This window comes from Neomonachus schauinslandi, chromosome 9 (assembly GCF_002201575.2).
Source record: "Neomonachus schauinslandi chromosome 9, ASM220157v2, whole genome shotgun sequence".
Lineage (NCBI taxonomy): Eukaryota > Metazoa > Chordata > Mammalia > Carnivora > Phocidae > Neomonachus > Neomonachus schauinslandi.
The window spans coordinates 136,488,687-136,516,648 of NC_058411.1; the positions used below are offsets into that span (position 1 = coordinate 136,488,687).

The following is a 27,962-nucleotide window of genomic DNA, read 5'->3' on the forward strand; positions in this document are numbered from 1 at the left end:
TGTGTTGTGTGTGTCTGTTGTGTGTGTTGTGTGTCTGTTGTGTGTGTGTGTGTGTATGTGAGCTCGCCGCCCTCTTCCAGCCCTACCTCAGCCTGCACCCCTGCTTCACCCGGTCATCTCATCATTCCCAAGGCCAGCTCTGTGCAGCGAGCTCAAGGAAAGCAACTGGCTGCGTCACGGAGGATAAGGTATTCCTAAACAGCTCCTGGGCCTTGGCAGGGAGGGGAAAGGAGAACACAGGGGACATGTCGGCCACCAGGAGGGGCTCGAGGCCAGAACCGAGGTGTCCGTTGTCTGCTCTCGTGCCCTTTTCTGCTCCAGGCGCGTGGCCTTGCTCTGCGTCCGCAGAGGGTAGCAACCACACAGCCTGCTGGAACCCGGCTACTTCTCAGCTGACTTGGTGGCGAGCCCAGGGCACTCTTTGTGGGTGGACATCTCAACAGACGCGAGCCAAGACAAGACTGTGCAAGGGGCTCCAATGACTAAAGCTTCATTCACCTTCCCAAATGACTGGGAAGGATCATCCTCAATAATTCAAGCTGAGCTACACTGAGAGAGAGAACGCGCGTTCTGGTGAGGCCGCGGACAGGATTATCGCCGTGGCTCCCCCACCGCACACTCAACATTGCCAAGTCCAGGCCACGGCTGTGGCTCTCCCAGGTGCTCGTGAGCGCTGGCATGACCGTCTGCACTGACATCTCAGGAATGTCCACCCAGGATGAGCGGAATATTCCAGGAGGGGCCTCTGACTGCGCCTTTGAGCCACAGAGGGCTGGGCTCAGGAGGTGGCCCAACCAGTTGGCTCATCCTACATCATGGAATCATGGAATCATGGAAACGGAGGGTCAGAGAGAGCAGAGACGGCCCCAGGCCACACAGCCATTCTGCAGCGGAGGCCGGAGGGGAACCTGCCCCTCCTTATCCCAGGTGTGATGCTCTTTCCACCAGCCCTGACGCACCACTGCTTCCCAGGGTCTGAACTTCTCTTTCTATAGAATGAGAGCACGGCTGTATCTTTCCCCTGTGCCTCCCACCGAGGTGGAATAAAAATAACTTTGTAAAAGAGTCTAAGTTCATCAAAAGGAAGGGACGTCAGGAGTGGAAATGCGCGAGCAGACACACACCCGGGGAGGCACTGCCTTTCTCCCACCTATGAGATCCCTAAAAAATGCCAGGGGCCGCCTTCTGAGCACAGACCATGTGTGAGTCACTGCACTGAGTGCTCCCCACAGGTGACCCCAGTGGATGCTCTCGAAACTCCTCTCAAGCCGGCACGATTCTTTCACATCTGCAAACGAGGACAACTGAAGGGCCGAGAGTCTAGGTGACTGGCCCAAGACCAAAGCGCCAAGTCTACGACTCCGGCTCCCGTCTTAGGCCACAGCATGTGCCCCTGTCAGTGCCTCCCGCTGCCCATCTCCCTCTACCAGCATTTGCTGGTGTGCGTACAGCTGCCCCTTGAATAATGCCAGGGTTGGGGCGCCGGCCCCCACACAGGTGAAAATCCACTCACAACCTCTGACTCCCCCAAAACTTAACTACCAATAACCTACTGTTGACTAGCATTCTTACCGATTATATAAGCAGTCGATTAACACATATTTTGTATGTATAGTCTCACAATGACGTAAGCCAAAGAAAAGAAAACGTTATTAAGAAAATCATAAGGAAAGGGGGCCCCTGGGTGGCTCATGAGGCCAGTTAAGCGTCTGCCTTCGGCTCAGGTCATGATCTCAGGGTCCTGGGATGGAGCCCCGCGTCGGGCTCCCTGCTCAGCAAGGAGTCTGCTTCTCCTTCTCCCTCTGCTCCTCCCTACCCCCCTGCTTATGCGCTCTCTCTCTCAAATAAATAAAAAAATCTTCAAAAAAAAAAATCGTAAGGAAGAGAAAACACGCTAACAGCACCGAGAACCATACGCATGTGAGTGGACTAGCTCAGTTCAAACCTGCCTTGTTCAAGGGTGACCTGCATGCGCATACGATTAAGGATTCTGCTGTTCAGATTACATATTTCACTGGAGCCCGTCCCAGCTTCCACACTGGTTTCTGCTCATGGAGGAGCCGGACCCTCAAGGCCTTTGAAATGCCCCGCAGTGGGTGATCCATAATTGCTGATTGATGCGTGGCCATGGCTGCCGCAGACAGAAGGTTAAGTTGGCTTCTACCAAGCCTCTCTATACCTGATGCTTCCTGAACAAAGCCAAGCCGAACAGCATGCACGGAGGGAGCTGAGAGGAGTGGAGACGCAGAGGAGCAGGGCCCGGGTCTTTCTTACGCTCATTCGCATTTTAGAAATACACCCTTGGCCCCCTTGCCATGTAGCCTCAGAGCAAATGGATTAAATTCTGAATTAACCAAATGAAATGGTATAATATACAAGCAACGTGAAAAGAAGAAAGCAAGGAAGAGAAATAAGCTTTGCGGAGTTGTGGAAAGCTAAAGAGATGGGCCCCGTGAACGGCATGGAAAGATGTTTTAGGAAACACTGCTGAGTGGGAAAGAAAGGTCAAGAACTGTATGGACTGTTCAAGATGATTTTCATTTAAATATATGTGTCACGTATGTATGTGGATCTAGATACTCAGGTACAGACTGATCTGTGTGTGCCCGTATGTGTGTTTTCACATCCGCGCATTCACATGCGTTAGGCTAACACTGATAATTACTGAAGAATGGGATTACTGCTGACTCTTCTTCAGTAATTTCGAGAGCTTCTATGATGTAGTTACACTCCTTTTATAAAAATAAGTATAATTCTTAATCGCAGGAAACAAACTGAGGGTTGCTGGAGTGGGGGGGTGGGGTGGGAGGGATGGGGTGTCTGGGTGATAGACACTGGGGAGAGTATGTGGTCTGGTAAGTGCTGTGAATTGTGCAAGACTGTTGAATCTCAGATCTGTACCTCTGAAACAAATAATGCAATATATGTTAAGAAAAAAAAAAAGAGGAAGAAGAAGGTAGCGGGAGGGGAAGAATGAAGCGGGGGAAATCGGAGGGGTAGACGAACCATGAGAGACGATGGACTCTGAAAAACAAACTGAGGGTTCTAGAGGGGAGGGGGGTGGGAGGATGGGTTAGTCTGATGATGGGTATTGAGGAGGGCACATTCTGCATGGAGCACTGGGTGTTATGCACAAACAATGAATCACGGAACACTACATCTAAAACTAATGATGTAATGTATGGGGATTAACATAAGAATTAAAAAAAAAAGAAGTATATAAAATACAAAAACTAAATAAAGGTCCCCAGTTTCCAGACCCTTCGTTGGTCCAGAAGAGCTACTGAGGCGATGGCAGTGGCCCCACCCGCACCAGAACTCTCCGAAAGCATCACAGGCTCCCTAGGGAAAGCCGGGAGGAGACCATAACCTGCTCCAAAAGCCCTCTCTGGCCTCCCTGGCCCAACCACGGCCCATCCCACGTCTGCCAAGAGCAATCGCGGGGACAGGAGCCCAAGTCCATCCACTTGCAGATGGATGTGTCCAGTTGGGTAGGATGGACAAAGCCTACTGTGTGCAAAAACTTCTACAAGAACTGGTGAAATGAAAATATCACCTAACCTGAGACCGGACTCATGACTGAGTCCCAGGTGGCAGTGGAAGAGGCCAGACTGGAAGGGGTCAGAACCTGGGGATCCAACGGATCAACATGGTTGGGAGGGGCAAGCGACTGGGGAGCACCCCAAGAACAGACCAGTGGAGAGAGAAAGTGCCATCCTAGAGATGTGGTGGTGGGCAAGGAGGTGTAGGCTCAAGGGGCCAGCTATCATGGCATCAGGAGAATACCAGAGCACCCCATGGGAAGAGATCCCCACTGGTGGCAACAGCCCCCCAGCTGATAGAGGGACTGACAGATCAGACATAGGGATTCCAATCAGAAAAAAGTGGCCAGACTCCAGGTTCTGTAAGATATACATCTCTTACATTCTGTGCCCGTTAAGGACAAAAACGTGTGCAGCTCTGCATCCCCCCGTGTCTAAACTTGTGCCTCCCACAGAGAAAAGATCTTCCATGGGACCTGCAGAATGCAAGATGTCCCCAGACATGCTCCTGCCATTCAGCGAAGCCAAGTATGAGTTAGAAAGTAAGAGCTACCGTGCCTACCTGCCAGTTCAGCCTACCCTGGGCTCAGCCTACCCACAGCACAAAGAAAGCTCACGGGGACGCTTGGGTGGCTCAGTCTGCCTCCGGCTCAGGTCATGATCTCAGGGTCCTGGGATCGAGTCCCACATCGGGATCCCTGCTCAGCAGGGAGTCTGCCTCTCCCTCTGTCCCTCCTCCCTGCTTCTCTCGCTCTCTCTCTCAAATAAATATACATTAAAAAAAAAAGAAAGTTCACGGCCTATCTCCCTCAACCTCTGACCCTTCATGACTCAGGCCTGGTGATCTCAGAGGAAACACTGATTTCTACAGCGGATGCTCTTCTCCACCTTCCCTATTCCACGCTCCGTCTGATCCACCCTGTTCTCCTACTCCAACCCAACCGACAGAATTGCAGAACGGTACAACCAGAAGGGACCTTGAAAGCCACTTAATTTAAATCCTATTATGGAGGACAAAGTGAAGCTCGTAAGATGCCCAAAGATAAATCAGAGCACGGCCAGAGCTAATGCCCAGATTTCTGAACCATTCCAGGACACTTCCCCAAACAGAAATTGCAGGGGTCAGAACATACACATGGATGTCCCTCATCCAAAGCTCGAGGCTTGCTAAGCCAAGTGCGGCTGGTAGACCAATGGGATCAGCCTCACCCGGAAGCTTCTGAGAACTGCAGACTCTAAGGGCCTACCTCGGACCTATCATGTCAGAATCTGCATTTTAACAAGATTCCTGAGTGTTGTACATGCACAGTAAAGTTTTAGATGCTCTGAACTCCAGAAATCCCCCTCTGACCCACCTGAAGCAAGAAGGAGCCCCTCCCTGTCTATGCCCATCCCACCCCTCACTTTTCCCCAACCCGACAGAAAGCCTGGAAATGAATGGCAATAAAAAACAAAACAACAACAAAGCTCCCATTTCGTCAGCGAATGCTTCTCCCCTCATCCACTGGGAGCCTTTGTGAGGCACTTAAATCTCCCCATTAAGCAAACAGCACGGCCAACCACACATGGAAGAACAGGTGGCAGGTGACTGGTGAGGGCCCCGATGAGCGCAAGCGGGCCGGGTCATTAAACACTGCAGGTGGACAGGTGCGGCAGCCGGCCCCCAGCCTGAAGGGGGTGAAAACCAGGGGCTCAGCCAGCCACCTCCAGGAAGGAATGCACACGCAGGAGGGGGCAGGGGGACCAGAACAGAAGAACAGTACCCCAGCCCCACCCTCCCCTCTTCGCCTTTCATCCTTAAGCCAGCCAATGCCTGACATGAAGCAAGTCACACATCTTTCCTGAAGGTCATAGAAGAAACAGGGACAATAATTCATGTGTCACAAGTTCACAGTGAAAATAAAATGAGAACACGTAGAGAAAGAGCCAGGCACGGTGCCTGACACATAGTGGGGGCCCAATAGAGAAGAGCTTTCTCTGCCTCGTCTTCAATCCCTCCCATCTCTGAATGTCCCAAAGGGTTTGTGCTCTGTCGGAAGGAGGCTGGGGAGGGCCACTGAGACTCTGACTGGTCGGGAGAGCAACCTGGCCACTGGGATTTTTAAGAGACCCCCAGGTGATTCTAAAATGGGACCAAGGCTGCAAATCTCAGCCACCGAAAGACCTGTGGATTACACACAGCTTATCTGAATGCAGTGGAAGTCAGGGTATTTCTCCCCTTGCTACCTTAATTGAGTGATTACTACATGGCCAGGGACTAAGCAAATTGCTTTATATACATAATTTCACTTAATTCTCATCCACCCTGCATCACGAAGATTCCCCTTTTTATCTGTCCGCTGGGGAAATGGAAGCTCAGAACAGTTAATAAGTCACGGTAAGTGTCATAGCTCCCAAGCGGCTGCCCCAGGACTCGACCCCCGGCCCGTCTGACTCGAAGCTGTAATGAGCACTGGGAGAAGGCTAAGGAAGAAATTGTAGTGGCGTGAACACAAGAATAAGCCACACAAGTGGCCCAAGTCTGCACAGGCCATGGGTAAAGGAAGAGACGCTGAGGGAGACAGAGGGCCGTAAACACGGGGTGATCTCAGGGAAAGGAGTTCCATCCTAGTGTCTTCCTGTCTGGGGGCCACCATGGGGGTAGAGGGGAAGGAAGCCATGCATGGGAAGAGCTGTTAGCTCGTGGAGAATATGCCCATCTCTATCTTATTGGCAAATCAACAGGCATCAAAAGAAATATCCCAGATCACATGTCCCATCGTAGTAGTAACAAAACTGGGGGTGCTGGGGGTCCGGGGAGGAGCTCCAGGTTCCAGCCCTTTGGGTGCAGAGCCCAAGGTGGTCAGAGGACTTCTGTGCACCCCCCTGCATTAATAACGCTGTGTGAGCAAGCCCGACATGGTCAGTTGGCTGGGAGACGCAAGCATTCACCAAACCCTCCTTCGATAACTGGGCAAGATGCTACAGAAGGAAGGTGAATGGTGCTATAAAGCCCAGTCACGAGGGCACCCCTGCCGCGCCCCCTTCCCAGCTCTGGGTGGCCAGGGCAGGCCTCCTCAGGAGTGAAGGCTGAGCTGAACAGAAAGGAGGAGCCGGGACCCCGGGAAGCTGTGCCATGGGGACCATCTGAGGCAGAGGCCAGCAATTTCTGGAGCCCGAAATTTCTGGAGCACAGAACAAGACACACACAACTTTCCACCACACAGGAGGACTGTGGTGGAACCACATTGGGGTGGGGGGACGATGCAGAAGGGCCAAGGCCACGGGGGGGTGGGGGGGTGCTGGAGCAGATGGATGGCAGCGTGCAAAGACAGAGGGGGACAGCTTCCAGAAGGACTGGGGTTGTATCAGAGCGGGCAAGGGCGGCGGGGTGGGGACTGGCAGGGGAGAGAAAGAATGAAGGACCCTTACATCCCTGGCTCACAGGGCAGTTCACGGACATACAAATGATGGGGGCAGGGGGTCACCCCGGAGCATGGTTGGGGGTACGTCGGCCAAGGCTGCAGCTTTTTACCTGGCTCGGCCATATCTCTGAACCTGAGCCAAGCCCTCAGGTGGAATCTAGAAACGGGGTTACTGCCAGAGTGCACCATGCTGTTTCCAGGAGGTACTGTGCACTTGGAGAAGATGAGAAAGAGGGAGCGGGAAGGTGTGGGGGCAGGGATTAAAGGGCCAGGACTGGTGCCACAAAGGGCCCCATTAACCTGCAGTCGGGTGTCTACCTGAGGCAGGATAAGCGGCTTATTAACTGGTAAGAGGCAAGTACCCAATGTTCGCTTGGGGAGTTTGCCACTGGTTTGTGAGGAGGCAGGAGGCTCCCAGATGATGGAGGGAAGTAAAGACCCATCTGTCCCGGGCTTTCTGCAGCTTCTTAGGCTGGGACCCACCATGGCTCCCACCAGCCCTGGAGTAAAATGCACAACACTGACTAAGAGGACACAGCTTTGGAGTTCGACAGACCTGATGACCCCACCAGGGCTGCCGGAATCCCAGCTTTCTCGTCGGTAGAAACTGGGATGATGACATCAACCCCAGAGGACTGCTGACTGTCAGAATAATGACAATGACTGTATAATTAGCTGCTGTTTGGTTGAGCAGTTAGTCTGCTCTGGGTACTGGATTCTAGGCTCTGGTTTCTGTTTTATGTAAATGATCACAGTTTCCTCAGTGAGTAAGCCAAGCTGTCAAGATTTTATGTAATGAACCCAGCATCTCTAGGCCAGCTAGGCTCTCAGAAACTGGTAGCGATTGGTACTCTCAGTGGGTGCTGACCCACGCATACTGCTGCCTGGCAAAGCTATCCGGCTGAACTACCAGCCTCAGAGCCTGACGCAGGGGACTTTTGCTTCCCTGTGAGCCAGCCAGGTGGCTGAGGCTCAGGCAGGCTGGGGTGGGGGGATGCGAGGAGGGAAGAAATATCCCAGACAGCAGACCCTGTCACTCTTGCTCAGACCTGCCTCAGATGTGTTGGGTACCAGCCCATCTCCATGGGCTCCAAGTGGGGTGAACGTTGGCCACCTGGAGCCTTGAGCAGTCATCAGAGGAGGGCCACAAGAAAGTCTCCTGATGCCCACAGGGCTGGAGACCCCAAGATGGCTCAGGACCCCACTCAGCTAAGGCAACTGTGAGGTGCAGAGGAATCCCAGGACTTGTACCCACCAAGGGCACGGCTGTGGCTATTCTTCCTTAGCTTGGGAACTTGGAGGGACGTGGGGACACCTGATGTCCAGGGAACAGACTTAGAAATTATTCTTTCAAAGCCTAGAGAGAAAGAGGACTGTCACACTACAACCTTCTACCTCGGCTGTTGCGTTCAGGCAGACCTGCCATCACTATGTGATCTCAGGCTAATCAGTTCATCTCTTCAACTGCCTTGTCAGGGTAACACCAATAATAGCTACTGTGTCGTGTTATTTTAAGTTTCCCCTATGAAAAGTGCCTGGCATATAAAAAGCATTTTACTAATGGTCACTATTTATAATATGACCTGCTTCTTCAACTATAAAGAGCTCTTGGAAAGCTCTCCCATCTTCTGATTAATTTCTTAAGGTACTACATCCATCTACATCAAGGGTCTGAAACTATGGCCTGTGGGCCACATCTGGTCTGTTGCCCCTTTTTGTAAATAAAGTTTTATTGGAACACAGCCAAGCCCACTCATTTACATGTTGTCTAGGACTGTTTTCCTGCTACTATAGCAGAGTTGAGTGATTGCAACAGAAACCAGATGGCCAGCAAACTCTAAAATACTTACTATTTGGGTTTTATGAAAAAGTTTGCCAATTTCTGACTATACCAAAGTCTCCCAAACATTAATGAGCACCATAGTCACTGAGGGTGTTTTTTGTTTTGTTTTGTTTTTGTTGTTGTTGTTGTTTTAAGAATACGGCTTCCTAGAGCCTACCACCAGAATACTGGATTTAGGAGATGTGGCTCAGGAAACTGCATTATAATCAGTCCCCACCACCATCAATGATTCTGATACAAGTGGCCTGAGAACCCATTGGAAGGAGCCCTTGGTCTGTGCAGTCAGTAATCCTAAGTGACACCAGGGCCCAGGTTACCCCCTTGAAGGAGCAGATGGAGCCTCGGCAGGGAGTGAGGCAGCACTCTGCACCCAATAAAGGAGTGCAGCCTGCCACCCCAGCAGCTTCCTGCTTTGTTTTAAGGTTCAAGGCAAAAAACTTGGAACCCAAAGAAAACAAAAATCACAGAGGATGAAATAAAAAAAGCATCCGTAATCCCACCACCCCAACATGACCACTGTTTCCATTCTGATCTGTCGATAAGGTCCTAGTATTTTTCCTAGGTATAGATGTGAAAATACTTTCCCTTCATTTTAGGAAAAAAACCAACAGAAACTGCTTGCAGCCTTTACTCGGAAATAAGGTGTGAACATTTTCACATGTCAATAAATATTGCTTTAAAGTATCATTTTTAAAATATGAAACTGTAAAAAAAGAACACAGTAAATATATTCATGTATCAAATGATCACACTGTATACCTTGAAACTTACACAGTGTTATATATCAATTATAACTCAATAAAGCTGGAAAAAAAGAAAAGAATGCAGTAGATCTCTGTGAGCTGATAGGGAATGATCTCAAGGATAGATTGTCGGCAAAAATAACATAGCGCAGAACAGTGTGAATATAAGCTGACGTCCGTGTAAGAGCAGTGGGGAAACATCTATCCTTAGACAGGACTGACAGGTCTCTAGAAGGATATGCAAGAACCTCAGATAGTGGTGACCCCAGGAACAGAAAAGCAGGCAGAGACAGACACTTATCACTAAGCTATCTTCTATGCTATCGGGCTTTCTTACTATTTGCACGTATATCCTTTCAGAAATAGTAAAAATCTGGGGTGCTGGGTGGCTCAGTCGATTTAGCATCTGCCTTCGGCTCAGGTCATGATCCCAGGGTCCTGGGATCGGGTCCCGCATCAGGCTCCCTGCTCCAAGGGGAACCTGCTTCTCCCCGTGCCTCTCTCTCTCAGCATCTCTCTCTCTCTCAGTTTCTCATGAATAAAGAAAATATTTTTTTAAAAGTTGTAAAAATGTACTTTGGAAAAATGTCATTCTTAATCCCTGCAATGAATTACATCATATGTGCTTCGCTAGCCATTTATCATCAGATATTTAAACAATTCTGACTTCATCAAGTTGACTGTGTCCGTTGCAGAGGGATGAACATCCATACACATAAATATGAGCAGCCATTTGTGATTATTACCTTCAGGTTAATGTCTCAGAAGGGGAGTTACGAGGACATGGGCTTCCCATGATTTGAGCCTTGTAATGAAAATGCCAAGCCACCTTCCAGAAAGGCTGCCGCAATCCACACGCTCGGCAACAGCAAACGTGTGCATCCGTTTGCCCATTCTCTTATATGGCCCCCCCTTTCTGCTACTGCTTCTCCTGAGAAGTCCGCAAGCCCCACACACAGCCCCATCAGGCAGGCATTTTCCCCCCAGCAAAGCAAGCCGGGGCGGGGACTGGTGCTGTTGGGAGCCACTTCCACACGTAACAGCTAATAATAGTGCTCAAATCCTGCCTGCTTTTCCTAGAGGCCGAGCCAACAATTGGGCACCCCTCGGCACCCCCTCCACTGGTCCCAGGCCAATGCACCGAAGCGCATTTATTTGGAAGGATTCACTTTGAAAAGCAGTTTCCAGAACCATTCAGGCGCCCTCCTCAGGGCTCCGTGTCAGGCCCTGCTGGCAGCCGGACAGACGCTGGTGTTCTCCCCTGCCTGGAACAGGTCTGCATGGCCACCGCACAGAGGCCCCTTCGAATTCAGGATGCCTGTCAGGTAGACAGGCCTGGCATTTCTGGGACTGGTACAAAAAAACAAAACAAAAAAACAAAAACTGCTCCAGTCTTTGGCCAACTATACGCAACTCTTGTTCCACGGTAAATCGGAGGGCAGGGCAAGCATCCTGTGCAAACATGGACCCCAGAAGCAGCAGGACTGAGGAGAAGGCAGTTCCAGCCTCCTGCAGCCCATCTGAGGCCAGCACGCAGCCTGGGCGGCCACCAACTCAACCCATGAGGCCTCCTCCCCCTGATCCAGCCCAGAGCCTGCCAGTCCAAGCTTCTCCAGATTCCTATAGCCCCCAGCACCATCCTCAAGGACCAGCCGTGGCAGAAGAGCAAACAGGACACAGAAGGTTCCAGAAGAGGAGAGGAACTCTGGGCTGGGACTGCCAGCCTGCCAACTGACTGCTGGCCTCTCGGGGGCCTTGCCCACAGCTCTCTTCAAGGGGGATGTCAGTGTTAACTGACCTCACACTTGTCACAGAGATAAACGGACGAGGCATCAGGCCTTACTTACAAGTGCCTTGGTATGGAAGGAGGTGACAGTTTGGCTTGAGCCGAGGAAGCCACTACAGAAGCTGCCCTAGGAAATACGAGAAGCTTCTTTACCCAAAGAGGGTAGAACTAAAATGCCTTAGAAGTCCAGGCGTCCCTCAGAGACCCGCCGGTTCAGTTCCAGACCATCACAACGATGCACAAATGGCAATAAAGGGAGTCAAATGAATGTTTTGGCCCCTCAGTGCAGATAGAAGTTATGCTTACACCACAGCGTCGTGTATTAAGCACACAAGAGCATGATTTCTAAGAAAATAATGTACATACCTAAATTAAAAAAATACTTCATTGCTAAAAAATGCTAACCATCCTCTGAGTTTTCAGTGAGTTGTCATCGCTGATCACAGATCACCAAAACACAGATCACCATGAAAAAGTTCAAAATATTCCGAGAATTACCAAAATGGGACACAGAGACACCAAGTGGGCAGATGCCACTGGAAAAAAAGGCACTGACAGATTTGCCTGACGTGAGGTTGGCGCCAACCTTCAGTGTGCAACAAACACAGTAAAATGCAGTGTGCCTGTCAAGGTTGTGTTCTGTACTCTTGTGATCCCGTTATTATTCCAGTAAGCCTCGGAGGCGGGCCAACATTGCTAACAGCCCACAGGAAGAATGGAAAGCAGAGATGTGACCTAAGCCCCAGGTCACAGGCCTGAGCTTTTCCCCAGTGGCTGGGACCCTTGTAACTGGAAGTGTGGGCAACAAAGCAGCAGCCTCTGGAAGCTTCTTAGAAATGCTGACTCTCAGCCCTTCTCCGCGCAGTGCAATCAGAATCTGCATTTTCACAGGATTCCCTGGCCTCCCCCATGGTTCATTTTCACCTGGAAGTCTGAGAAGCACTCGCCATGTTATCATCCCTCCTTTCTCTACAAGTCCAAGACACTGGTTCCTAAACTTCAGTGAGCCTCAGAGTCCCCCAGAGAGACTGCTTGTCCCCCACTTCACTCCAGGTCTGACCCACTGGGTGTGAGGGTGAATCCCCAGCATCTGCCGGTTTAACAAGCTCCTGAGTGATCAGATTGACTGGTGTCTGCAGACCCCACACAGACCTGGCAGCGAGGGGAAGCTAGGTGGCTGCATGGCGGATTGGGGACACCACTGCTTCTCAACCTTGACCGCATGGCTGAAATCACCCAAGGAGTCGAAGAAAGCAGGCCTGTGCCTGGGGTTCACCTCCAGATTCTGATTTAATGGGTCTGGGGTGCAGCCTGGGCTGAGGGAGTTATATCATTTCACTAGGTGATTGGAATGTGCAGCTAAGATTGAGAACTGCTGATTGAAGGGACCTCATTGAAAACCTCGTTTTCCTACTTACCAGTCACATGACCTTGGGCAATCCCACCAGTCTGAGCAGCTTTCTCATCTTTAGAATGGGGAGAATAGCTACGTATGAAGACTACTATAAGATCTCTTAGACACCTGGCACATAGTAAGTACTCAGTATATGTTCAATACCTCCTGTCCCCTTTCCCTGCTATGATTAGAAGTGACAAATCAGCTAATGTTCTTGTCTTTACCCCAAATCCCAGCCTCTCTGAAAAAAGGATGCATAGAAACAGGTTTCGTTCAAGACCATTCAGGGAAAGATCAAGTCGCTAGGGCCTGTATTTGGGGAGCAGAGCTGACTCCAAGGGCCTGCACCCCGGCTCCACGCTCAAGAGAGCCCCACACTTGGGGTATAAAGCTCTACTGCAGCTATTCTGAAATTCTAATACTTTTTGAACATCTTGCACTGGGTCCCACCAATTAGGGAGCCACTCCTTGGAGTGGGGCGGGGAAGCCAGGGAGGCCAGTATAAGGATGTCAGCAAATCCTTCTCTGGCTGGTGGAAGCGGAGTTAATACAAGAGAAGAGCATAAAGGGCCTTGTACCAGAGTGACCTGGCAAACCTCTCTCTACAGTAAACGTACTAGGGTATTGTGGGAGGGAGAAAAAGAGCGCGTCATTAACCGTCTGTGTGAAAGACCCACGAAGAGAGCAACCCGAAGTTCTTCGTCCTTCCCTCTGGAAGCTTGAGATGGGAGCAGGTGGTAACCACACCTGGTGGTTGAGCCCCAGCTGGATGATTCCTTCTCCTGCAGCACATCTCTCCATCACCCCGTGCCGCTCATCCTGCATGATGCGTGCGCAGCACGAAGGGCAGAGAGGTGAGAAGGAGCTGTGGCCGTGGATCTGCAGCGGCTGGCTGGTTTGTTAGTGTTCTCGATGTGTGGCTTTTCTCCCCTTATCCGAAAGCGTGTTTCCTGATCAACCGTTGTTCTGCTCTCTTTGCTTTGTCGCCTGTGGTTTGGAGGGCTGCTCTTGTGGACATCCCAAAGCCTTCTGCAGTTCACGGGAGAACAGGCTGCGTGAACACAGGGCTCAGGCACTGCAGCCACGGGGAAGTTTCTCACTTGCTCTTTCCCACAGTCACTCTGCCTCTGGACAAGTCAAAGCAGGACGTTACAGGAGAAGTTGCAGAGATGGAAAGGACGTGCTGTAAGGACATGAGGGCCTCTGCTGGAGTGGCTTCTGCAACTTGACTTTGCAGGGGCAAAACCACGCTGGGCAAGGAACACTGGGAGCAAGTCCAGGCTGGCAGGCCCCCACCCACCTCGGTTTCCATCCTGGTACCGTGATCCAGTAGGACATCTGGATCAGTGAGAAGTATGTCACCAGAACTTTAGAGGAATAATAAAATACTGAAAGTTCGTGAATTTTTTTTAAGAGTAAAAATTAGTACAGACTCGATTTTATTCCCAGTTTTAAAAATCCCTTTTGCAAACTCATATCCTGATATAGTTTCCTTAGGTGTGAAGTTACTGGGAGGGCCAATACTTGTCCAACAGCCTGGTTACACCTACAGGAGTGTGTAAGGCGTCTATCAACTGTCAACGTGTGTCATCTGGGAACAAAAGGTTGAGAACTTCTACCCTGAGATGTCGAAGGATGTTAATTAACCCTGTGGCAACCAGCTCGAACCCCCTGGATTAGTAAGAACTGCATTTTGCTGCCAAAGTCAAATGAGTCAGCGAGGCGATCACTTTGGCTATGGAGCCAAACACATTGGCCATCCTCGGCCCTACAGAACAGGACGCCGGGGTCTGCCAAGAACAGCCAGCTAGCAGGTAACCACAGAGAAGAAACGTTCTGTAGCAGACTCTATTTCCAGGGACTTCCTTTTACATACGAGACTCGGCACTGGACAACAGCTGGTTTCCTAGAGCTCTGAGAGAGGAATGGAGGAGCCGCGTAGCCTGAAGACGGCCAATGGTGATGGTGCGGGGGCTTCTAGAACCGCTCGCTGCACACTGCAAAGCCCCCAAAAAGACAGGCCCGCAAAGGCATGCTAGAAAAACTCACACTGCCTTCCAGCCTTCTTCTCAGAGCTCTGGGCACCGCATTCTAGAACTCAGTCACCAAGTGGGGCGAGACTTCATCTGCAGCCAGAAACTCGCAATGAAGTCCAAGCAGAGGAAGAGAAGCAGAAGGCTCCTGGCTTCAATTACTTCACGTCCTGCCTGTGGGTAGGCTACACACCCAACCTGTTTAACTAGGACTTGAACAAATGCTGGGAGTGTTCGTGGGGGTAGGAGGGTCTGTCAAGGAGCTCAAAAGGAGAGGAAGGGCATGAAACGTTTGTTCAGAGACGACAAGGACCTAGGCTAACAATATAGGATATGAATCCAGAAACTACTCTCAGAGTTATGTTCAAAGAGCCACTGTCCACCAGGAGTCCCTTGCCAGGAATCCCTAGCAGAGGCCACTGAAAGGGTCAGAGGTACCGTCCTCCCTTGAACAACCTCAATTCAGAGGAGAGAATGGAAAAAGAAGAAAGAAAAACAAGCAAGAAGGAAAAATGAATGTATCTGAGGAAGTCAGGAAACCCAAGTCCTTCGCCCGGTTTCACTCCTGCGCTGCACGGCTCTTGGCTTCTGACTCAGTCACGGAGAGATCGGACAAGTCTCTTTCTCAGGGCGAAAGGAGCTACCCTAGAAATGGCATTAAGAGTGTGCTCCTATTAGGGTGCTCCGCATCACCTTCCAATCGTCTCAGAAGTCTGCTATCTCCATACCACCCTCTTTGCATCCATCCTGACAGCGCGCTCACACCGAGGGACGCACGGTCCCTCCATCCCAGCTGAGGAAGAAAGGATGCCTCATTAGAGGTTAGAGCATCAAACTTTAGGAGTCCAAGATCCCTCCCAGCGCCATCTCCATTCCAGCTGGAAGAAACCTTTCTTGATCTGATGCCACAAGGTTAGGAGGGAGCCCAGAAAGGACTCCTTCCCAAGTCCAACCATCCCCCTTAACCAACAGGCTAACCAGAGGGAGAACAAGGTCTGCATATGGGCAGCAGTCCACGACAGGTTTTGAAGGAGCCAGCCCCTCCAAATCAAGGCTCTGGCAGGATTCTACAACCCACTCCAAGGACAGTTACCATCTGTTTATGGAAAGAATGTTAATAACCCCCAATCATAATCAAATAGGCAACCACTTTACTTTAAGTACCTATTAACGGATGCTAATTCACAATGGAACAGTCCTGGAGTGCCCATCCACAGGCCCATCAGAGGCACCAGCACGTGTCCGACCATTAGGATAAAAAGCCAGCGAGGGCTGATGAAGCACTCAACGTACTACCAGAAGCCCTCGCTGTAGGTCTTGACTACCTCCTCCCCAGCCTTTCACTTCGCTGCCCTGCTGTGCGGTCTCCACGGTGCCCAGAAAGAAATGAAGGAAGTCTCCTTAGCCAGGGAAGCAGCCCCCACCCCAGCTCAGCTCCCATCTCCCCCGCTCCACCCCCCAAGCCAGGTGAGCCCAGGCTTGAGAAAAGTAGATTAAGAAGAGGCATTGCTGAAAGCCCCATCGGAGGCGGACAGCATGGGAAGAACTGGCTTGATTATATTCGTCCTGCAGCCCTCCCTGGCTCCCGTGCACGGCACGTCCTGGGGAAGCAGGGCCAGTGCTGCCCTGCTGTGTGCTAGGGCATGCTACTGTACTTCTCTGGTCTGTCCCCTTCTCTGTACAACAGGGACATTCGCCTAAGAAGCCTAAGGTCTATTTCAGCTCCAAGAAACCAACACTCTGTCTCCTTCGTGGGAGAAAAGGAAGCCAAGAAGCATGAAGGACACCACCACTGCATCCCTGATCGGGAAGTATAGGGGCACCTGGGTGGCTCAGTTGGTTAAGCGACTGCCTTCGGCTCAGGTCATGATCCTGGAGTCCCGGGATCGAGTCCCGCATTGAGCTCTCTGCTCAGCGGGGAGTCTGCTTCTCCCTCTGACCCTCCCCCTTCTCATGTGCTCTCTCTCTCTCTCTTTCTCTTTCTCTCAAATAAATAAATAAAATCTTTAGAAAAAAAAAAAAGGAAGTATACTTAGGAGGTTGTCACAAGATCAGAGACCAAAGAACATACACTCTCCTCACAGGTTGCGAAAACCCACACGTACACTTCTTTCTCTGTTAAATAACTATGATACCTGATATGAAAACTATGGGACATGTTTTATTATTTAAAGACACTCCCGCATCATTGACCTGGCTTTTTTTTTTTTTAACAGCCATGTGAAATGAAGATGGCAGGCACCCCGGGGCCGTTCACCGTAGGGCAGCCAAGGCCAAGGAGTTAGGTGGCTCGCTGGCCCTGAAAGGGGCTGAGGCTGTGAGCGGGGAGTCCTAACCCAATGCGGCCTCACCAGACCGAGAATCCAGAGCATGACGCCTCCTTTTCTCACAACGGCTTCTTGATCGGTACATACAGATGTCCCAAAGCCCCTGCTGGATCGCTACTATGGTCTTCTCATGTCCCACTTAAAAATATTTTGGGGGCACCTGGGTGGCTCAGTCGGTTGAGTGACTGCCTTCGGCTCGGGTCGTGATCCCGGGGTCCTGGGATCCAGCCCTGCATCGGGCTCCCTGCTCCGCGGGAAGCCTGCTTCTCCCTCTCCCACTCCCCCTGCTTGTGTTTCCTCTCTCGCTGTGTCTCTCTCTTTCAAATAAATAAATAAAATCTTTAAAAAATAAATAAATAAATAAATAAATAAAAATATTTTGTGAGGGAGAGCTTGGTACAAACTCTGAACCACATCGCTTCCAGGCCCAGGATGCACTAGCACATTAGTTGTTAAAAACACTGAACACTGAAATGTCTGGGGTGCCTGGGTGGCTCAATGGGTTTAAGCGTGTGTCTGTCTGCCTTCTGCTCAGATCATGATGGGGGGGGCCAGGGGTCCTGGGATCCAGCCCTGCATCTGGCTCCCTGCTCAGTGGGGAGCCTGCTTCTTCCCCTCCCCTTGCCCCCTCCCCCTCTCTCTCTCCCAAATAAATAAACAAAATCTTTAAAAACATAATAAAATAAAATACTGAAATATCTGTCTATATTTCTGTACCTCCCAGTAAATCGCTCCTGTCCTACACGCCCCCCCCACCCCCCCATCCAGCAATCCAAGAGTTAAAGCCCAGCACAGGGCGCCTGGGTGGCTCAGACGGTTGGGCGTCTGCCTTCGGCTCAGGTCATGATCCCGGAGTCCTGGGATCGAGTCCCGCCCGCATCGGGCTCCCTGCTCCTTGGGAGCCTGCTTCTCCCTCTCTCTCTCTGTCTCTCATGAATAAATACATAATAAAAAAAAATCTTTAAAAATAAAGCCCAGCACAGCAGAGAGCCTCCAGGTCCCCCAGCTCCTGCAGGGGGGCTGGCTTCAGTTCTGAAAGTCAGTTCCCACACTGAACCACACTAGACACTTTGAGGATCACCCCTGCTGTTCTAAGTAAGACCCTGGGCTTCAGCCACAGCCCCAAGAAACCCCCACCGCCCTGGCTCGGCTCCACTTCAAAACCTTTGTGATTCCAAGACATGCACTTCCCTGCTGGTGTCACCACTCCTCAGGCCAACTGTGATCGGCTGACGGCAGGTGACGGAAGTACAGAGGAGTCTGGGACGACGCTTCCTCTACTTATTTCTGTAAAGTCTAGTATCTTCATCTCCCGTAAACTACGTGTCCATTAGAATGCCTACACACGCCAATATGGAGAGACGTCTGACACCTGACAGGTCAATAAAGCAAGACGCAAAAGGATACTAAGAGTATGAACACGTGCATCAGTTAAACACACACAAAGTAATGCATCTTGTAAATGCACACATACCCACATATACATAAATGCACACATACAGGGGCGCCTGGGTGGCTCAGTCGTTAAGCATCTGCCTTCGGCTCAGGTCATGATCCCAGGGTCCTGGGATCGAGCCCCGCATCGGGCTCCCTGCTCTGCGGGGAGCCTGCTTCTCCCTCTCCCACTCCCCCTGCTTGTGTTCCCTCTCTCCTCGTCTCTCTCTCTGTCAAATAAATGCACACATACCCACGTGTATAGTTTTTCATATACCGAACGTACGTTATCTGTACGTATCGCATACCATGTGTGACCACTCTTGGGAGTGTTGTGGTCTTTAGTCACACTGGTTAAAAACGGTGATGGCACAAGTTATCTTGTCCAAATAAAATTTATTAATAAGATCAATATAAGAGATATATATACTTATGATTGTTTTCTAGAGGTCTAGGAAGGCAATTTGTGACCTGTAAAGAATAAACAAACAAACAAAAAAAACAAAATATACATGTATATGTATACATACACACAGAAGTATAAAAACGGGGCGCCTGGGTGGCTCAGTCCATTAAGCATCTGCCTTCAGCTCAGGTAATGATCCCAGGGTCCTGGGATGGAGCTCTAAGCCTTATATAGGCTCCCTACTCAGCGGGGAGTCTGCTTCTCCCTCTCCCTCTGCCCCTCCACCCCACTTGTACGCAATCCAAATAAACAAATGGAAAATCTTAAAAAAAAAAAAAAAGAAAAGAAAAGAAGTATAAAAATGAACTGGTTACCAGACCTGGCCAACAGCATCGCCATGGGGTGGAGGCAGCCCACAGGGTGTGAGTTTGGCTAGGTGACAGCCAAAGGGGGAGGGCGGTTGTGCAGAGACGACAGAGAAAGAGAGGTAGAGACCAAGGAGAGAGACAAAAACAGTGAACTGAGGGACACACTCGGAGCCCAGGCTGGTGGCGGTCTCTGGGAAATGGAGGTGACAGTTAAAGCATTTTTAGTTTTATCAGCAGTTTCATCCCTGTATTCTAGGAATAAAACATCAGATGCAAATATAAAAACAAAACTGTAAAAGTTGCTTATTCTGAGTGGTGGGAATAGGAGTATTTGTTACACCAACCTTTGTATTTTTGTCTTTTTCTAATTTGTCAGGAGAAAGTAAAATTCATCTTAACAATCCCTCCCCGTCCACACACTGTGTTCGGGGCCCTCAGATGTGGACGCTGGATATTATTTATGAGTTCCCCTCATCATTCCCACTCTACCTCCCACTGCCCAGACACCTCATGTTGCCAAAATAGCCCTTACTAGCCTGTTACTGATTCACAAGCTGTGCTTTTTTTTTTTATGATTATACATATAGTCATCCATCTGAAGTTCAACGAGCATTTGTCAAACACCGTGCAAAGTTTCAGGCACACTGGGCTTAGTGATCTGTGGTTTCTGCCAAGTCGCTCCTGGTCTAGCAGGACAGACAGATGATGTGTGTGCAAAGTAATGACAAGGCACTGGGATTAGTGCAGAATCAAAGCATCCTGACTAAACACTGTGTGCAGCAAAGGAGGGTATGAGTGAGTCTTGGGAGGGCAGCCCTTCGTAGAAGGACAATGAAAGGAGCCGGGAGAGGCTTATACGTGAAGAAAAGAAGGGGAGAAGTACAACCATGGGGCCCCTTTTATATGCCAGTTCCACACACATCTCAATACAGCAACCCAGGGAAGAAGGAGAGGCTGCGAGGGTGGAGTAAGTCCGCTAAAAGCAAAGAACAGTTAAGTGGCATGGCAGAGTGTGACCCAGATCTGAACATTCAAAGCTGAGGATGGGCTGGATAAGAAGGCATGGAGGTTCGCCGGAGTCAGAGTCCAGGGGCTTCACTCTTTCCTGCACTGGGATGCCCGACTGGCAACAAAGGATTGGGGGTGGGAGGGGGGTGTATGCAGCCTGGGGCACTTGCTTACTCATCCTAGGATGAGGCCCAAGCACAGGGGATCGGGGGTAACAAAGAGCAGAGACAGGGAGCTTCAGCCTTGGACACACCTCCACATCTGGCCTCGAAGGGCAGCCTCCCTTCTTCAGGCTCCCGGGTCTAGAGGAGGGGACACTTCCCTGCCGCCTCGTGGGACATGTCCTCCTGGGCCATCCAGGGCCAAGGAGGCAGTTCAACCCCGGGAGAGGAGAGCAGGGGCTCGGAGAGGCTCTGAGGACAGCTGAGGGGAAGGCACCGCCCTGGATGCTGCCTAATCCATCCGACACGGGGACACACTGTTCCAGAAACCAGATGACAATTAATAGGAAAAATCTGCTCTCACAGTGCTGCCAAGCGTGTCACAGGGCCTCAGCTGGTCTCAGCAATGCCCCATTGTCCCCCTTGGCTGAGGCCCTCATGCTTTCTCAGGTGGAAGAAGGAATAGCTAGAGTCAGAGGGTTCCACCCATGGTCTGAAACTTTACACCAGCAATCGGGCCAGTCCCCGAAGCCACAGGCCCAGGGATTAGGCTTGGGGCTCACCCAGTGGGATTCATCTTCGAACCCCGTGGGAGTCCTGCTTGGCACAGGGGAATACTGGCAGATAAAACATCTCCGATCGAGGTGCCTCACAGTGGTCTGGTCTTGTTTAAGTCATGGGGCTTCAGGCCAAACTTCCATCCCCTCTCTATAATTTGCTTGCACAAGTATTTCTCTGGGTCAAAATATTTCATAGGATTCACAGAAACCTGGCTTGCCTTGCTCTGACTCGTTCAGCTAAAGCAAGAACAGAAAGAGGGTATAGAGAGGTAGGCAGCTTCTGAGAAGCCAGGCGGCCTGCCCTTCTGTTTTCTACCCTTCTGTCCTTCCTTCTAAACTTTTAGGGGAGTCACAGAATATTTTGAGAATATAACAGAAGGAGTGGACTAGTTCGGTTCCAAACCACCCCTCACCCCACCGCCACATACACCCAAACATTTGCTTAAGTTCAGAGGGCCACCGTCCCCGTGGATCTCATTCACGTGCCCTCCTTCAGTCCCTGAGTCCCAAGGCCAGGACTCTCCCCACAGATCCCAGTTCATGTGTAGAAGCTGTAGAAATTCATCCTTCTGGGTCCCGTACTCTCACCAGAAAACTCCAACCTAGATCCTCACTCAGCAACCAGACAGCTTGTAGAACCTTTCCTCATCCTTCCCTACCCACCTCCCATTGAACACCAGCCATAAATGGAAACCCCAGAGGGGAGCAGGTCTTGAAATTCCAGTTTCTGTTTGAGAACTGGTACCCAGCGTCCCTGGAGCCATCTGGTCAGATCCATCCCTGAGACCAGGCAGATGGATGCTAATTCACCATGTTAACCCCTTTGGTGCCACTCCCCTAACCCGAGCCTTGGTGGGAAGCCTTGTCCCACAGCCTACCCCAGCCGTAAAGGGGGCTGAGGACTGGGCATTGTGGAAGCCGGCCAGCAGATTTAGCAATCGTGTTGCTCTTGGCATCCGCTCTGGGACCCTGCGTAGAGCTGCGTGCTGAAATGCAATCGTGTGGGCAACGTCCCAACACCGGGATCCACCACCTGACATCTAGCTCGCTAATACCTTCGCATCACAACTCCAAGGGAGGCTGCAGAGGGAAACTAAGCTACTCAAACAAGGAGTCCTTTTTCTCACCAACTTCCTTCACAAACTACCGTCTTGCAGCAAGCAGCCCCACTCTATGATGCTTCCCGCACTCAGGGCAAAACCCCAGGCAGACCCCGGCCTGGCCCCTGCAGACACCAACACTGCCTCTAAACCATCACTACCAACAACAAGGTTCAGACAGGAGTCTCCACCAGGACGCCTTCAGCCTACCAGCGGAGGCCCCCGTGGAGAGCAAAGGGAGAATAAAACAGAGTCTTTTGATCAACAGGAACCCTATCCCCCACCCCCCACACACACCCAGGAGACCCTTGCAAATGAAAATCCCACCTTACCCTTCATTCCAAATTTGGACCGTCGACCATACTTGTTGATCATGATAAAGAGAACCACCAACAGGACGCAGGCAAAAGCAGCAAGTCCCACCGCTATGGACACCTGGGAGGGGCCGAGAGCAGATAGTTGAGAAGAGTCACCGAAAACCCTCATGCCAGGGAAGTCACACGTGCCCAAACGGAAGTAGTCCTATCGAGGGATCCGCTGCAGCCCATTCCAAATTTCACCACTGAGTCAATTCCTCAGCAGAAGTAACTCATGAGACCTTCAGAACATTACAAGAAAATTAATTCCCCAACTGGTTGAGAGAACGTTCCGTGGCTCAGCCTCTCATCTGCGGGCCATCCATCATAAGCAACGCAAGGGCAGGCCTAAGATGTCTCTGTCTACTGTTTGTTGTTTTCATTAGCAAAAAAAAAAAAAAAACCTCTGCGCCTTCACATTGACATTCTTTACAGAATATCATCCAGAAGGTTCTAGGAGATCTGGAGTCTTACAAAAAAAAAAAAAACAAAAAAAAACCCTTTGCTCTCCTCCTCAGGGAAATCTCTGGCTCTGAGTCAGGCAGGGGAGGGTGGGGGGAGGGACTTGAAAAACCCACCCAAGGGGATGCTCTGAGCAACTCTGACTTTTGTAAAAGGCTTGTGTGGTTAGCATTCCCTTCGAATCAGGCCCAGCCAGGCTCCTAACAGAATGGGAGTTTTCAAACGGTTCTCTTCCAAACCCTAGGGCCTGGAGCAGATCCTCAAAGACTTCCTCAAACAATGACTTATTCTCATCAAACAAGGAAGGTTTCAACCACCTGAAAGGAGGTCATTCATCACAGTTTTTTTTTTTTCTGCTGCATATGTTAGGGTTCCAAGTAAGATAAAATTCCGGAAAGTTAGCTCCTAAAACAAAGTCAGTAAACACCTTCCCCTTGATCCGGGAATGACTTACCCCAAAAGTGTCTTCCTCCGGTTTGTGGGTCACAGTGATGGGTGTGGGACTCACGTCGTAAACTGAAATCCAACCAGACCAGGAGGGTGGTTAGCTTACCAGCCATGAGAGGCTCAGCCACAGTCCCCACCTGACTCCCAGGCCCCCCTCAGGAGCTCCTGCTGGAGAACATACCCTGGCTTTGCAGGGGTCCCCAGAGACCAGGTCCCCAACCAGTCACCTGGCTGGTGCTGACAGGGGCTCCACAGGGAATAAAGGACCCTCCCTGCCAGCCCCCTGCCCCCATTCCAGAGCAAATAATGTCACCTGGGCAATGTAGGCCATGAACTACTAGATACAAAGGAGCAGGAAAAAATGGTTTGGGATCCAGGCCAGGGTGTGGATTGGGCACAAGTTGCTGGTAACAACATCTGGTGTTGACATTTGGCTACCCTCTGCTCTAGGCCCTCCTTTGCCTGTCCCTGGCTCTCCCATGCCCTTCCTTTCTCCCTCTTTACTCCTCAGTGACACCAGGAGACCCACGGCCCCAGGAACAACCCACTGTCCACTCCCCTACCACGGACTTCAGAACACAGTGGCAGCCCAAGGTAAGCTACCAGTCCATCTGACCAGGAAACCCCACCTTTCCCAGCAAGGCCTGGATGGGAAGCCATTGTGTCCTCCATCTCAAATCACCTCCTGGGCACGAAACGGCCCCAATTCAGAATTCCCACATTCTGGAAGATGACAAGTCTTCTCAAACCAAGGAAAATGAAGGAATCACAGATGATCTGCACATCCGTGCCCAACAGTAAGGGGTGTCCTCAACAGGACTTTCACTATCTCAGACCACACAGAGGGCAGAAACGACAGGGCTGTTGCTGTTAGTTTCCCATGGGGGAGAAAGGGAAAAGCCATAAATATAGATTTCCCCACAGCCCTTGAGCAAAACACCAAATTTTGCAGGGGGGTTGTCTAGTCCTAGCCCCAGATTGCTTTTAAACTGAGCCTCAATAATTCCACTTTAGGGGCGCCTAGGTGGCTCAGTCAGTTAAGTGTCTGACTCTTGATCTCAGCTCAGGTCTCGATCTCAGGGTTGTGAGTTCAAGCCCCTTCCCGGGCTCCACACTGAGCATGGAGCCTACTTAAAAAAATAGTAATTCCACTTGAGGACACACAAGCCTATCAGGAGACCTTGTAAATCACTCACAAGGTGAGTCCCCAGGCAGATTCTGGGGCCCTCAGAGCAGGTGAGAAACACAGGCTTAGAGGCTCCCCCTTCTCTCCACAAGGACAACTGAGATGACTACCGGGTCTACCTGGGCATGGGAAACCCCATGTCCTTCCTGACACCACCCCTTCCCATCCAGGCAGGGAGACCCACAACATGCTCAGACCTTAGGGAACGCCCTGGGGGAAACTGAGTCATGGAGCCCAAGAGGTGTGCAAATGGAACTACCCAAGAAGTATTTCTACTCTCCAGTTCCCCTTCACAGTTCCCTCAGACGCTCTCAGCTGTCAGGGGTCTGGGGCTCGCCGTGGAATGGGAAAGAGGGCTATGTGGAGTCAGTAATGACCTAGAGTATCAGAATAAAACAGTTTCAAAGCAAAAGGTAAAGCAGACTTACTAGAGACAAAGTTATCCGTGCTCTCTGCAAAAAAGACAAAGAGATAATTAACAAGTGTCGTAAAAACCAGAGCAGATGAGCTGTATCTTCCTCACAGGTACGACCTCTCCCACTCACCATGAATGCCCCGTTACCCTGGCAACTGAAAACTAAAATCCTTGACATATCACCCCTCCCCCATGCTACACTACCCTTCCAGGGGGTGGTCTTCCAAGTGGAGAAGGAATGAGAGATAAAGCTCCTGGTTCTGAGGGAGGTGGGCCAGCCTCCCTGGGTCTATGAGATGGAAAATTACATCTAGAACAATCCTCACCCACAGTCCTCTCCACTTCAGGTACCCAGAGTGCTGGGGATGCTGGTGGTACCTCAAAGCCAAGAAGAAATGCTGCAGGGTGGACCTTTCTTGAAAATGCCAGCTATGATCCCAAGACAGAACTCCTCAAATTGATACGTAGAGTTTATTCTAGCAGGTGCCTGAGATGTTCCTGGGAATCCCTCTATGAACCTGCCCATCCCCCAAATGAAAATGTGCTATTGGATCTTTGCCTCCAGAAATGGCTCAGCTAATGGTGAAAGTTCATCATTATTAGACATTGTTTATAAGCCAGGGGCTGGGCTCAATGCTTTATGTAACACATCACTTGATCCTTATAACCATCCGAGGAGTTGGAGAGCATTATCCCCACTTGACAGAAATAGAAACAGGCTTCTAGAGATTGATTAACTGAATCTCAACAAGGGAAGACATTGAGCTGGATTCAAATCCAAGTCTGGGCTCTTAACCACTCCATGAGAGATTCTCTAATTCTAGCACGCAATAGAATCATCTAGAGGGTGATCACTACCGTTCTCCAATAAAAGGAATGAGGGCTCCTTGGGAAAGTGAATAATTTCAGGCCTGGGGCAGAGAAAGTACAAGATGTGTCTGGAACATTGTGTGGTACTAGAAAGTAAGAGAGTGCTCCAAATTAATGGGAGCATGGGAAAAGAACAGAGGAGCCAAAGTGAAGGAGCTTCCAATGACCAAATTTGGGACAATTTAAGCAACAAAATAAATAAAGACAGCCATGGATTGTTACAGGCTGAATTATATCCGCCCAAAATTCATATGGTGAAGCCCTAATCTCCAGTACTCCAGAATAGGACTGTATTGGGAGACAGGGTCTTTAAAGAGGTAATTAAGTTAAAATAAACTAATTAGGGTGGACACGAATCCAATATGGCCGGTTTCCTTGTAAGAGGAGGCAATTAGGACGCAGACACACAACGAAGACCACGTGCAGACACAGAAAGAAGACAGTCACCTGCAAGCCAAGGAGAGAGGTCTCAGAAGGAACCAGCCCTGCTGACACCCTGATTAGACTTCCAACCTCCAGGACTGCGAGAAAAATAAATGTCTCTTGTTTAAGCCACCAAGTCTGTGGTACTCTCTAATGGCAGCTGGAGCCAACTACATGGATTATAAGTCATAGCACAAAATAAACATTCCTGAGTCCATACCAATGTAAATAAGCAATTGAATAAACAAACAGGGGAAGAAGAGAACACTCGTCCTTACAGTAGAATTCCACCTAACAAATGTAGAAGGAATGATGGAAAGAGGAAAATCACCACTGACAAATACCTCGGTAATAACTGTTTCGGGCAAAAATCCTCAATGAATGCTAAAATTAATGTGTGAAAGCATGATAAGACACAAGACATTTACAAAGTATCGAAACATTATAGTCATTAGGTACAAAGGGAAAAAAAAATCACCTCGCAGTGGAGAACCCTGGCAGATACCATGGCAACCTGGTGACAGAGTTAATTCACATCACCAGGAACTAGAGGTGTAGACACCATGTACACCTGCTGTAATGTCCTGAGAGAGCCCAGCATCATTTCTGTGCTGTTCATGCCAAAAATGTGTAACGGGCATTTAACTGTGAGGCAAAAGTGGACAACCGCACATTGGGGAAAGTCTACAATGTAACTAGTGAGTATCCTTCAAGAATGTCCAGCTTGGGGCGCCTGGGTGGCTCAGTCGGTTGAGCGTCTGACTCTTGATTTCAGCTCAGGTCGTGATCTCAGGGTCGTGGGGTCGAGGCCCACGTCGGGCTCCGCACTCAGCGGGGAGTCTGCCTGGGATTCTCTCTCTCCCTCTGCCCCTCACCCCATTCCCATGCTCTCTCTCTCAAATAAATAAAACTTAAAAAAAAAAAAATCATCCAGCTCATGAAAGACAAAGACAGACTGAGGAACCGTCCCAGACTGAAAGAGAATAAGGTGACAGAGCATCTAAATGCAGTGTATGACCCTGCATTGGGTCCTAGAGAAGAGAGGACAGCAGTGGACAAAAGACAGGTCTGTAGATTCGATAATAGTGTCAGTGTTAATATCCTGCTTTTGCACATCGGACTGTGCTTACGTAAGAGGATACCATTTGGGGAAGCTGGGTGAAGGGTATAAGGAAGTTCTTTGTATTATTTTATTACTTTTGAGGGGTAAATCTTTTTTTAAAGAATTTTTATTTATTTATTTGAGAGAGAGAGCAGAGTGAGAGAGGGAACACGAGCAGGGAGGAGGGGCAGAGGGAGACGGAGAAGCAGGCTCCCACTGAGCCCAGGATCCCGGGATCATGAACCAAGACAAAGGCAGATGCTTCACTGAATGAGACACCAAGGTGCCCCCAGGGGGTAAATCTTAAAACTATTTCAAAATGATGATTGTTAAAAAAATCTTAAAACTTTTTTCTAAAAAAAATTTTTTTTTCCCATAAACATGGATTATTGGTCCTCACCCCAGAGTTTCCGAGTCAGGAGGTCTGGGGAAGGTCTTGGGAATTTGCATTTCTACCAAGATTTCAGGTGATGCTGGTGCTTCTGGTCCCTTTGAGAACCACTGCATTATGTTACACCTACTGCGGCCACAAGCCTACTATACCCTGAAAAATAAGAACAATTCATTCATCTATCCATCCATCCATCCAT

The 27,962-nt window shown here is 50.1% G+C and overlaps 1 protein-coding gene across 1 annotated transcript in view; it reads right to left on the reverse strand.

Annotated features, from left to right (window-relative positions):
• Nucleotides 1–27,962, reverse strand: part of NTRK3 (neurotrophic receptor tyrosine kinase 3) — a 371,594-nt gene that overhangs the window by 212,918 nt on the left and 130,714 nt on the right. The window contains exons 10-12 of the mRNA XM_021680526.1: nt 24,991–25,014; nt 23,384–23,445; nt 22,444–22,546 (exon numbers count right to left, since the gene is read on the reverse strand). Of these exons, the coding sequence (XP_021536201.1) occupies nt 22,444–22,546; nt 23,384–23,445; nt 24,991–25,014 (189 nt within the window). The remainder of the gene's footprint in view (nt 1–22,443; nt 22,547–23,383; nt 23,446–24,990; nt 25,015–27,962) is intronic.